General features: G+C 41.2%; 1 protein-coding gene across 4 annotated transcripts in view; it reads right to left on the bottom strand.

Annotated features, from left to right (window-relative positions):
- Positions 1 to 602: 602 nt before the first annotated feature.
- The window catches only part of crppa (CDP-L-ribitol pyrophosphorylase A), a 312,877-nt gene continuing 299,800 nt past the window's right edge, over positions 603 to 13,679 (bottom strand). For 3 of the 4 annotated variants that reach the window (XM_072251970.1, XM_072251974.1, XM_072251975.1), the window contains one exon: positions 603 to 1,503. In XM_072251970.1, the coding sequence (XP_072108071.1) occupies positions 1,399 to 1,503 (105 nt within the window). In that variant the 3' untranslated portion in view covers positions 603 to 1,398. The remainder of the gene's footprint in view (positions 1,504 to 13,679) is intronic. The other variant, XM_072251973.1, reaches the window with a different exon arrangement.

Below are 13,679 nucleotides of genomic sequence, written 5' to 3'. Positions count from 1 at the left end.
CAAAGTTGAAGGGGGAGTTGCATATGTGCATCATTTGTACAACAGTAATATTATCAGCTGAGGTAAAACAACACCAAGGCAATACTGACAATAAGAATACAACCACACACCAAGAGGATACCAGGTTCTAGTGTGGTCAAAACATAAGGAAATTGGATCAGGAGTAAGCCATTCGGCCAAACAAGCCTGCCCCACCACTCAGTAATGGTCATGACCACTCTACCCTAGGCCCTATCTCCTCTTTTGCGTCAGTACTCCATAATCCTCACTTTGTCTACTGCTTCCTAAATACATATGATGATCTAGTCCCACAATCTTCTGGAGTACAGAATTTTTGAGGTTTGCTACCTCAGTGAGAAGTTCCCGTGCACCTCAGTTTTATACCTCCACCCACCCCATCATTTCCACCCCTCCCTTCCCCAAATTTCATCAGACTACAGCTTCAGTCTGCACCTGGTAGAAATGAAAGTCTTGTGACTGCTTGTTTTAGTAAATTTCCAACATATAGAATGCAGGTACAGTACTGTTAACACTGGTTGACATCAATCACAGACAAGCCTTTCATTTACAAAATACAATTATTTTATTATTTTCTTACTGCTTTAAATTATCCAATTAGAACAATAATGAAAAACTCCCTCTTCTGTAAAAATCTGAATGAGATTTTGCAAATTGCAGGATTTTAAAATCCAAATGAACTGAGTTTACATAAATCTTTGTTTCTGCACCTCAATAATGTAATGCTTGACTGAAGTCCAGGAGAACAGCTAGAGCTGATGGACTTTTCATTCTGAAATGGTGGAGGTTTCTTTTCTAGGTTTTGTTCTCTTAAAGGAGGAGTGGTAACCTCACTGCTCCTGGGACATTTCATACTGTCTAAGTGGAATTTAAATTTTCAGTCCATGACTAAAATGGCTTTCGTTCATATGCTCAAATTTCCAAAATTCCAACCATGTGCTGGCTGTTAGGTTAATAGACTTCTGTAAATTACCTCTAAATGTTTGGAAGTGGTAAAAGAATCAAAAGGGTGTTGATGAATATATGAGGGAAAATTATATGTTTTGCTCCAATGTAGAACAGGATCATTGGGATGGCTCATGTGAGACAGCATGGACTAGAAGGGCTGAATAGTAAGTAAACATTTGTAAAGTGAGAGCAGAACCTCAAGATTCTTAAAAGGAGTATCAATAGTCAGATTCTTCTGAAGAACAATGTGAGACATGACAATTAAGTTGTTTCTGCTTTATTGCTTTTAGTGACTTAATTACTTTCTGCCATTCAAAGCTGGATTTCATGATAAAATAAGAGAGAGGATATGTGTAGCTTTTCATCGTCATCATCAGAGGGCAGTATGTTCCTTCAGATATCACAGCATCTACTTATGACTTTTATAAGCCTTCATACCACAAGGAGCTGCCCCGTTAGAACAGGACTTCGCTGCTTTATTAATGTTTCAATGATCAAGGCTCCTTCCTTCACGGATTCTTGAGTTTTGCCCATGCTCTGCAAAAAAAAGTGAAAGTTTGTTAACAAGTCATTGGCATTAAAAAAAAGAAATGCAGAGAATTGGAACTCTGAAGTAATCCACTCCCTTTTAGCAACTGAACATATATAAAATATTCACATTCTTAGTTTATTCCCAATACTCAGATATATCAATTAAAATTTCGGTTGTGATCACTTCCTCCTGGCTTCGTCCAACACATTCAGCAAATTTATTCACTCTTCATTAATTCTAAACATTATGCTAACCACCATTGCAGGCCAGTTCTCATAATGTGAGATCTCAGTTATTATTCCATTGATAAATTATTTGCACAGAAGTACAGGTACTACCTGGCATTCTTCTTTTCACTACTTTTGTATTGTTTTCCTTTGTTTGGTGCTCTGACCTCACTATATGTTTATCACTGTGGCAACCGCAAGAGGTGCCTGAAGAAGACATTTATTCACACGAATGATTCTTCTCTACAATGGCAGCTTGCAATTGAGACAGCAATTAAAGGACTACAACTCAAAGGGAGATCTATGCTGACAAGAGATTTCCAGCACAGCAAAACACAGTGAGGATATCCTCAAAGTCCCCCTGCAAAAAATTAACTTCACTGATGACCCAAAAGATTATCTTGCATCTAAGAAAATAGAGTTTATGACCTTCTGTTTCTGTAAGTATATGGGAAGGCACCCAGCACCCTATGAAAGTGAAACTCCAGAGACTTGTGGACGAAGCTTAACATATCATGAAAACCAGCTTCCACTCCAGAGATTTTGTCAATATTTCTCACTGTCTCAATAAAGCAAGATATTCTCACTTCCTCACTCACCCCATTGGGCAAAAGCAGAAAAGCATATATTTCTGGGCTCAAGGACAACTTCCAGATCACTCTTACAAGACTATTGAATGGATCTCTTGTATCATAAGATGACTCTAAACCTCACAATCTACCTTGTCATGGCTTTGCATTTCTTTGTCTGCCTGCATGGTAATTAATCTGTAAGACTATATTCTGCATTTGTTATTGTTTTTACATTGTACTACCTTGACCTACTGAAATGATCTGTATGAATACTTGAAAAGCAAAGTTTCTCATTGTACCTCAGTACCTTCGACAATAATAAAGCAATTCAGAAATAATGGGTTATTGTCATGGTTCAGAGTATAAATTACTGGACTAATGTTAGGTGAAGTTCTTGAAGAAAAGAAGATGGCTAATGTTGTTCCATTGTTTAAAAAGGGTAGCAAAGACAAGTGAGGAAACTACAGGCCAGTCACCCTGACTTCAGAAGTGGGGAAAATGCTGGAGAGAATTCTGAGGGACATTATCTGCCAGCATTTAGATAGACAGTCGATTACGAGGGGTCAGCTTTGCATTGTGCGTGCCAATTCATTCTTGACAAAACTTGGACAGTTTTTTGAAGAAGTAACCACAAAGGTAGATGAGGGAAGGACAGCAGGTGTTATCTATTTGGATTTCACCCAGGCCTTCAACACAGTTCTACATAGTAGGCTGCTCTGGAAGGCCTCACACGGAATCCAGGTAAAGCAAGTAAGGTGGATTCAAAATTGGCTCAGAGGTAGGAAACAGAGAGTGGTGGTTGAAGGCTAGTCCTCAGAATAGAGGCTGATGACTAGTGGTGTGCCATAGGAGTTGGTGGTTTCACCCTTGTTATTTATTATTTATATCAATGATTTGGATGCAAAATCAGGAAGTTTATGGATGACATGAAATTAGGAGGTGTTGCCAACAGTGAAAAAGTTTATTGTCGATTACAAGGGGATCTTGATCACTTAGGAAAGTGGACAAAGGAGTAGCAAATGAAATTCAATGCAGGTAAATGTGAGGTGACGTAATTTGTAAAGTCAAACCAGAATGTGGCTTACACTATGAATAGTAAAGCACTAGGGAGTGTATTGGAACAGAGGCACCTTGGAGTACTTGTGCATAGCCGGTTGAACCATGGTTCATCAAACTATGCACATAGGGAGGTGAAAAAAAAGGATGAATTCATCAGTCAGTGTATTAAGTCTGAGAGTTTGGATACTATGTGGCAGTTGCTTAAGTCAATGGTGAGGCCACACTTCAAGTACAGTGTACAATTTTGGTGACCATTATAGGAAAGATAAGGTTAAACTGAAAAGGGTGCAGAAAAGATTTATGCCGATGTTGCAAAACTAGGAGGCCCTAGTTGTAGTGCAGTGTGGCCACTACAGGTCTTTATTCCTAGGAAAATAGGAGAATGAGGGGCAACCTTATTCAAATGTCTAAATGTTTAAAGTTATAAGGTGATCAACAACAGTAATTTCTTCAGGGTAGGAGAGTCCAAACCCAGGTGGCAAAGATTTAGGTGCAAGAGGAAATATGTAAAAGAGATCTGTGAGGCAACCTTTTGACACAGAGCATGGTGAGTGTATGGAATGAAATGACAAAGGAAGTGGTTGCAGCAGGTATAACTGTATCACTTGGATAGGTACATTAAAGGGTGGGGCTTTGAGGGATATTAGATTAGATTAGGCTATGAGGACTCTCAGTCCTTGTTTATTGTCATTTAGAAATGCATGCATTAAAAATGATACAAAGTTCCTCCAGAATGATATCACAAGAAACACGGGACAAACAGGATATGGGCCAAATGCAGGAAATTAGGGCGAGTTGGGTGGGCATCATGGTTGCCATGGACTCATTGGGCTGAAGGACTGTATTGCTCTATTACATTGTGATTAATAAACCAACAAAATAAGTTCACATTCCACTATGTCAACTATGGAATTAAAATTCAATTTGCAATAGCCTTAGTAACAATGTCCACACAAAACATATCATCATAAAACTGGTTTTGAGAATCTTTTGGCTGAATCTGAAGTCACCCCACAGACCTTACAAGAGCAATAGATGCTGCTATCACAAAAAAAATAGATAATGTGATCACTGACTGACATTGTCTCCTTATAGAACAATGCCTAGATTTTAAAATTTCTGCTCGTTTTCAAACGAACCAGTGGCGTCACCTCTCCTTTAACCTCAATTATCTTTACTACTCTCACAGCTACATCCTCTAATCATTTAGTCAACAGTCTCTGAACTCAATCATTAACTCTGTTTCTCTTCCCACAAATGGTGTCAGAGTGCTATGTATTCCCAGCATTTTCTGCCTAGACCTCTGTACCTCCCTCTACAATAACTGGAAGACCACAATCTGTGTGAATTGGTGATAATATCTCATCCTCACTTACGATCAACACTGGTGCATCTCAGGGGTGTGTGCTTAGCCCACTGCTCTACTCTCTCTATACCCATGACTGTGTGGCTAGGCATAGCTTAAATACCATCTATAAATTTGCTGATGATATAACCATTGTTGGTAGAATCTCAGGTGGTGATGACAGGGCGTACAGGAGTGAGATATGCCAACTAGTGGAATGGTATCACAACAACAACCTTGCACTCAATGTCAGTAAGACAGAAGAGCTGATTGTGGACTTCAGGAAGGGTAAGACGAAGGCACACATACCAATCCTCATAGAGGGATCAGAAGTAGAGAGAGTGAGCAGTTTCAAGTTCCTGGGTGTTAAAATCTCAGAGGACCTAACCTGGTCTCAACATATTGGTGCAGCTATAACGAAGGCAAGACAGCAACTATACTTCATTAGGAGTTTGAAGTGATTTACCTCAACAAAAACATTCAGAAACTTCTATAGATGTACCATGGAGAGCATTCAGACAGGCTGCATCATTGTCTGGTACGGAGGGGCTACTGCACAGGACCAAAAGAAGCTGCAGAGGGTCATAAATTTAGTTGGTTCCATCCTGGGTTCTATTAAGGACCCCCAGCACCCAGGGCATTCCCTTTTCTCATTGTTACCATCCGGCAGGAGGTATAGAAGCCCGAAGGCACACACTCAGCGATTCAGGAACAGCTTCTTCCCCTCTGCCATCCGATTCCTAAATGGACATTGAACCCATGAGCACTTGCTAATTTTTTAATATATATTATTTCGGTTTTTGTAAGATTTTTAATTTATTCAATATACTTATACTGTAATTGATTTATTTATTTATTTTTCTTCTATATTATATATTGCATTGAGCTGCTGCTGTTAATTTAACAAATTTCACGACACATGCCATTGATAATAAACCTGGTTCCGATTCTGATTATTTGTCCCAAAATAGTGTAGTTCCATGTCAACCTATTTTCTGCTCTCAAGTCCAGGCTTAGTTTAAACTTTCAGGCATTGGTCAAGCAGTCCAAATGCAGTCAACTAAGCTTGATTGCCACAATTACACTGCAGCATCTGGAAGTCCTCCACAGTAAGATATTTTTAATGCTATAAATAAATCTTAAAATTTTAATTAAACTAACTGCAATTGTTATACAAAACATCTGCACATTTCTAATAACATGGAAGTGTTGATGTCCCAATATGACTTAAAGAAAGATCCCGAGATACAATGGACTGGGCATTTAAGCTGAAATTATTGGAAGCTAAATTTTGAGCATGGATTGAATTGCAAAGGCCAGATTGTGAGGTAATTCCACATTTGCACTTTGAAATAAAATCTCTGAGCTTAATCACATCTCTAAATTCTTATCTTTCTTGTCTTGGAGGTTTGACCTCTCAACAACAACCACCTTCATTTCTATGGAACATTTAACCTAGTAAAGTATTCCGATTCATTTCATAGGAACAAACTAAGACACCAAGGCTCATGGGTTTACAGAAGTGCAAAAAATTAGAGAAGGAATTCTAGAATGCAAATCTAGTCTGGAGAAGGCATGGCTTCCAATATGATAATGGTGAATACCAGGGATGAATAATTAATCAGAACTAAGCTGAGGCTGTGGCCTGCTCTGGGCTTTGTGTCTGTGGGCTCAGCAACATTTACTCGGCTCTGCGCTGAACTGAAGCCGAAGCTGTGGCCTCCTCTACACTTCGTGTCTATGGACTCACTCTTGTTCTGAATGCTATTTGCTTACTTTTTTCTCCCTCCTCTGCACACTGGGTGTTTGACTGTCCTTTTATGTGGGTTCATTTGAGTTTCTTTGATTTGTGGTTGTCTATAAGGAGACGAATTTCAAGATTGCATAATGTATACATACTTTGATAATAAATGTACTTTGAACTTAGAATTGGATGCTTAAAGCATTTGGACAGATGAGAGACACATGGAGAAATGAGGGTGTGAAGAACTTTAATTACAAGGAAATATATTTTAAAAGCAAAACATTGCTTAATTGGGACCCAACAAAGCAAATATAAGTGTATCTGATGCTGGAACTTCTTCTGAGCTAGGGTACAACCTCAGAATTTTGGGAGGGCTCAAATTAACACGACATTGCTCACTTAAAGAGCCAGTAGGCTGACTTTGCTTTAAGAACTCTATTCTTCAGTAACTGTTTGGTTTTCACTTTCAGTATAATTAAGGTAAGTACCTTTCTGCTGAGAAACATCAAAGGCCTACTTCAAGGAAAAAGTTGACTAACAGTTGCTGAAATTATTGGTATTCCGAAGTTCAGTGTCACCATATACTACCTTGAGATTCTTTTACTTGCAGGTATTTACAGGAAAAGAGATAAATTAAGAAAAACTAAATCACAAAAGACTAACAAACAACCAACGTGCAAAAGAAGATAAATTGTGCAAAGAAAAAGAGTAATACTGAGTACAATCAAGAGAAAATCTGCAGATGCTGGTAATCCAAGCAACACACAAAATGCTAGAAGAACTCATCAGGCCAGGCAGCATCTATGGAAAAGAGTACAGTCAGCGTTTCAGGCCGAAACTTTGACTGTACTCTTTTCCAAATAATACTGAGTTGTAGAGTCCCTGAAAGTGAGTCTGTATGTTGTAGAGTCAGCTCCGCGTTGAGGTGAATGAAGTTATGGGACTTAGGGCTCCTATAACTCCTGTCTGATGGTACCAGCAAGAAGACAGCATGGCCCAGATGGTGGGGATCCTTGATGATGGATGCTGCTTTCTTGTGGCAGCACTTCTTGTAAATGTCCTCAGCGATGGGGAGGGTTTTGCCTGTGATTGATTGGGCTGTATCAATGTTAGGCAAAATAACTAATTGAGGAAATTCAGGCCAGTTTTAGTTCCACTCTTTAGATTCATAATACAACCATGGTTTCACAAGTATCATCAAGTTTCTTAAATGTTCAGTTTAAAAAACTGCTTGCTTGACATTTACAAAAAATACTTTAAAGTCTTTCTGATAACCTAGAAACTAGTCTTAGGTAAAAATCTTATTTCATAATCTTCTCCAACATCTAACAATTTACAGGTAAAAATGTTTCAAGATCTCACAATCAGCATCAAGTTTATTATCACTGACAAGTATAATGAAATTTGTTGTTCTGTGGCAGGCGTACAGTGCAAGACATAAAAAATAATAAGTTACAATAAAAAGATTAAAAATGCAAAGCAGGAACGGTGAAGTAGTGTCCGTGGACTGTTCTGAAATCTTACAAAGCAAAAATACAATGGGCGTGGTTCGTCCATGGCTCCAATTATTAAAGTTCATGTGCATTCTAATAGGAATATTTATCTGTGGTAGAGTGGCTGTTGTCAGGAAATGTAGAGGAGGCTTGACCCAAACACAGAGCAGCAGGGATGATTTAGCAGTGAGTGATAACTGAAGTAATCAACTACAAAATAACCAGAAGACCAGAAGGCAAGAGAGAACAGATACTGAACACAACTGACAACAAGGTAACTGAAGGCAAGTAAGAACTGGTTGAGGCTAGCTGGTTCAATGGGTGAACAAGCCACAGGCGATGAGTTGGAAACGCATGTCAGGTGAATCCTGCTAGCTGAGTGCAGACTGGAAGATACCTGCCTGTGCAGGCCTGACAGAATCCCCTCTCCTACAGCCAGCACCTGAAGGCCCAGGGCAATCAGGATGGATCTGGTGGAACTCCTCAATGAGTGATTGGTCCAAGATGAAACTGGACGGCACCCAAGACCTCTCCTCCAGACCAGGTACTACACACACCATCCATGGTGAAGTGGATCCATCAACCGGTGACTTGTGTACATTGGACCACCTTCCACCATTGTTAGTTCCGGAGGAGCAGGTTTAGGTGGGTTGAGTGCTCCATGGTCAACAGGCTTGAGGCAGGACACATGGAAGGTAGGTGCGATCCTGTGGGACGGTGGCAGCTGGAGATGGTAAAAGCTGATGTGATTGATAACCTTAAAAGGACCAATGAACCGGGACGAGAGCTTGCAGCAGATCTCAGGTGAACAGCCAAACACAGTCCCACGTTTTTCTTAGGCACTGGTATAATTGAAGCCTGCTTGAAGCAGGTGGGCACCTCTGACTGCTGAAGTGAGAGATTAAGGTATCAGTGACACTCCAGCCAGTTGCTCAGCACAGATCTCTTGTACTTGGCCAGATACCCTGTTGGGCCAGATGCTTTCCCTGGGTTCACCCTCCTGAAAGATGCTCTTATGTTGGCCTCAGAGACTGAAATCACAGTCGTTGAATGCTGTGAGAGTTTGTGATGGTGTCTCCATGTCTTGACAGTCAAAGCGAGCTCATCTGGAAGTGAAACCTTATTGCCACTTATGATGGTTGGTTTCACTTTTGTAAGAGGTGGCAGCATTCAAACCCTGCTACCAGCTGTCGAGCATTCTTCAGTGATTCAAGTTTGGTCTGGAATTGCCACTCATATGAAAAGGCTTTCTGGAGGTCATACCTGGACCTCTTGTATTTTACCTGGTCGCCAGACCTGAACACCACTGACCTGGCCCTCAGCAGATTGCGGATCTCATAGTTCATCCAGGGCTTCTGGTTGGGGGAGACCCTGAAAGATATTATGGGGGCACACTTGTCTTTGACATAGAGCACATGTTCAAGGCTGCTGCTGGAACACTAAAGTGTAAACATTAGAAGGAAGCATTAGGCACTTGACTGTGACCACACAACCTAATAGAAGGCAGATGTGAACCTGCTGCTTCAATGCTACCTGGGGAGTCCACAGTTTGCTGTCATCATGTGACCCATCCACAGCTCTTACCAATAGAAGTTCCAAATCCCCTGAACATGTTCCGCCTTTTAGTTTTCATTGACAGGAACTACTTAAATGATCCTGCCGTGGCAAAATATTGTACATATACAGGTCTAGCAATTGCACCACTTTCTTCCATGGTCCATTGGACATTGTTTTCTGCATGAAAATCATTTCTCCACAAGCCTAAGTGAAAATGGCATTGGATCCCCCAGCAGCATTTTCTGTGCAAGTCCCGGTATGGTGTGTTTTCCAGTATTGAATCTATTTCCTTATCCCACGAGTAGCAATGTGATTTTGCTGTGCATTGGTGGTTGCCAAATTTTCTACAATTCCACAGTAACCATACTTCAAACGACTTAATCTGAGGCCAAATGCTTTAAAGTCTTCTAAAATTAAGATAAATGAATTCTTTTCTTTCATTAGTAGCCTGCAAGATATTCCAGCTTTTTTTCCTGAATAAGGTATTTACAAAACTGCCAGTGCTTGCTGACGGAGATTTGTGACTTTCCTTACCTGAATCTTATTTTCAGGCATTTTCCATTGATCAAAATAACTCAGTTGGATTGCTGGGTTAGAGACAGTCAGTCGTTCCTTCACACCAGGACTTTGGAATCTGATCTTCAAAAGGCCAACATAATAAGATGAATCTCAAACTGATTGTTTTAAAGTCTGCAATTAGTCATGGCCATGAGAAGGTATGGCACCTTTAAGTGGACTAAGGTTTATCCCCACGACTGGAAGTGAGGCTTAGAGGGGGAGGAGGAGGCTCCAAGCCAAGCTAAAACACAGAGGAACGAGGCCACCTCTACCCAGCATCCTGTTAGCATCAGTTGCTGGAGAACAAAGTTGAGGACTCAAAGGCAAGATTGCTGAATCGGAGGGAAAAGAGAAATTGTTGTGCTCTATGTGTAATTGAGACACGGCTCACTCACGGCACTCCAGACAGGGAAATCAGACCCAAAGGCTTTTCAATTCACAGGATGGACCGAATTACTCATTTGGAAAAGGCAAAAGGTGGCGATAATCAAAATAATAATAATCAAATCCCATTGGTGCTCTGATGTGGTGGTTTTGTCAAACTCACATTCACCTGACCTTGAACACCTAATGGTCAAATGCCATATGTCTATTTTCTTAAGGAATTTTCATCCGTAACCCTCACCAGAGTTTACATACCACCAGCAGCTGGCTATAATCAAGCACTTGAGATATTGCATGATGCCACCTCTAAACAAGAAACAGTCCATCTTGATGCATTTCAGATCATAGTCAGGGACTTCAAATAAGTTTGTTTGGAGAGATCCCTGCCCAGTTAACATTAGTATGTAACCTGTAGCACCAGATGTCTCAACACACTAGACTACTGCCATACTAAGATAAGGAATGCCTTCCATTCCATGCTCAGACCATGTTTCAGGAAATCTGTACTTGGCTGTCCACCTCCTATCTATATAGAGGCATACAGGCTAAAGAGCAAAGTTCCAGAGATTAGGATACCAGAGAACAAGTTGTGGGAGGCAAAGGAGTGGCTTTTTGATTGCTTCAAGTCAGTAGACTGGGCCCTGTTCAAGGACTCATTGCAGATCTGAATGAATGCACCATGACTGTCATGGATTTTATTAAAACAGTTGCAGACAAGTGTGCCAAGCAAGATCAGTCAGAGTCTTTCCCAACCAGAAGGCCTGGATGAACCATGAGATCTGCAGTCTGCTGAGGGCCAGATCAGAGGAATTCAAAATCTGATGACCAAGAAAGTTACAAGAGGTCCAGGTATGATCTCTGGAAAGCCATCTCAAATATGAAGTGGCAATTCCAAACTAAATCTGAATCAATGAAAAATGCTCAACCGTTGTGGCAGGGCTTGAATGATTTTACCTCCTATAAAGGTAAATCAAGCAACATAGGCAACAACAGGGCTTTGCTTCCAGATGAACTCAATGCCTTCTAAGCTTGCTTTGACCATCAAGGCATGGAGGAACCAACACGAACGCTGACAGACCCCACTGATCCTGTGATTTCAGTCTAACAGGCTGACATATATGCAGCCTTTATGAGGGTGAACCCATTTAAAGAATCTGTCCCAGACAGGATACCTGGCCAAGTAATAAAGACCTGTGGTGATCAACTGGCTGGACTGCTCATTGAGATCTTTAACCTCTCACTTCGGCAGTCAGAGGTGCAACCCCCTTCCAGCAGGCTTCACCTATACCAGTACCTCAGAAGAGCATGGTAATCTGCCTCAATGTCTATCATCCACAGTGATGAAATGTTTTGAGAGGTTGGAGTTGAAACATGTCAACTCCTGCCTGAGAGGTGACTTCAATCCACTCCAATTTGTCCACCAGAGCAACAGCAGATGCCACCTCATTGGCTCTTCACTCAACCCTGGAACTTCAGGGCAACAAATATACACATACAAGAGAAGGTTCTTTATTGACTGCAGATTAGTATTCAATACCATCAAAGCCTCAAAACTGATCAATAAGCTTCAAGACCTTGGCCTCAATATCTCCTTTGCAATTGGATCCTCGATCTCCTCACCTGCAGACCCCAGTCAGTTCGGATTGGTAACAATATCTCCCCCACAACCTCCTTCAGAACAGATGCACTGGAAGGTTGTGTGCTTAGCCCTCTGCTCTACCCACTTTACATTTATGACTGTAAGGCTAAGCACAGCTCTGATGTAGGCCAAAGCAAAGATGGTGACAAATCAGTACATATTAGGGAGATTGAAAATCTGGCTGAGTGGTACTACAGCAACAACTTCTCACTCAATGTCAGCAAGACCAAGGAACTGATTATTGACTTCAGGAGGAGAAAGCCAGAGGTCCATGAGCCAGTCTTCGTCAGAGGATCAGAATTGCAAAGAGTCAGCAATTTTTAAATTCCTCTGGTGTTATCATTCTGGAGGGCATGTCCCGGGCCCAGCATCTGAGTGCATTTACAAAGAAAGCACAGCAGCACCTTCACTTCCTTAGGATTTTACGAAGATTCAGCATGACATCTAAAGCTTTGACAAACTCCTATAGATATGTGATGGAGAGTATATCGACTGGCTGCATCAGAGCTTGTATGGAGACACCAATGCCCTTGAATGGGAATCCTACAAAATGTGAGGTGAGGACCTCCATCTGTCAGAGTTGGCCATGGATATTTCCTCCTAACTGTCTAGGTATACAAGCCTGGGCAGTACGATATGGAGAAGCAAGCTGTTGCTAATGTAGCAAGCTCCCCCTCTCCACGCATCTGATGAACCAAAAAGAACGGCAGTGTCTGATACAATTTGGTACCAGCAGCGCGCAGGAGTTACTAGTCAGCACTGAACTCAACGTAGGATTGCCTTAGGGACTCCAGCTCCGGATTTTTATCCTTAGGGTTTATTCCTGAAGCCTTCCCCATGTGTGGATATAGCTGCAAGGCAGTGGAGGTTTGAGATCAGAGTTTTTCTCCTCCCAGATGAGCTGACAACCATGGCCGATGAGCCACATCTGCCCGAAGCAACTGGTTTTATGGCATCAGTAACCCATCTTTTCCCCTTCTCCTGTCAGTAGAAATGATTCCACCAGGCTTAGTAGCTAAACCATATGTGAAGACCAGGAGATGGACACCATTTGAGGTGCACGCCATAGGGAGCATTTAATAGGTACTGGGAGCTTGTCCCCATTACCACCATCAGCTATGACAACCTTAATGTAGTGGATACAGTAAAGCCCTCCCCAAGACTGAGCACATCCACATAAAGTGTTGTTGCATAAAAGCAGCGTCCATCATCAGAGACTCCCTCCACCCAGGATATGCTCTCCTCTCACTGCTCCCATCGGGAAGAAAATACAGGAGCCTCAGGACTCAGACCACCAAGTTCAGGAACAGTTATTATTCTTCAATCATCAGGCTCTGAACCAAAAGGTTAACTCCATTCAACTTCACTCGCCCCATCACTGAAATGTTCCCACAACCTATGGACTCACTTTCAAGGAGCCTTCATCTCATGTTCTCAATATTTATTGATTATTTATTTATTTATTATTGTATTTTTCCTTTCTTTTTGTATTTTCACAGTTTGTGGTCTTTTGCACATTGGTTGAATGCCCAAGTTGGTATAATCTTTCATTGGTTCTATTATAGTTATTATTCCATTATGGATTTACTGAGTATGCTTGCAA

The sequence above is a fragment of the Mobula birostris genome, chromosome 3, assembly GCF_030028105.1.
Source record: "Mobula birostris isolate sMobBir1 chromosome 3, sMobBir1.hap1, whole genome shotgun sequence".
NCBI lineage: Eukaryota > Metazoa > Chordata > Chondrichthyes > Myliobatiformes > Myliobatidae > Mobula > Mobula birostris.
Note: the sequence above shows the minus strand (reverse complement) of the source record. Positions and strands in the feature narration are given on the sequence as shown.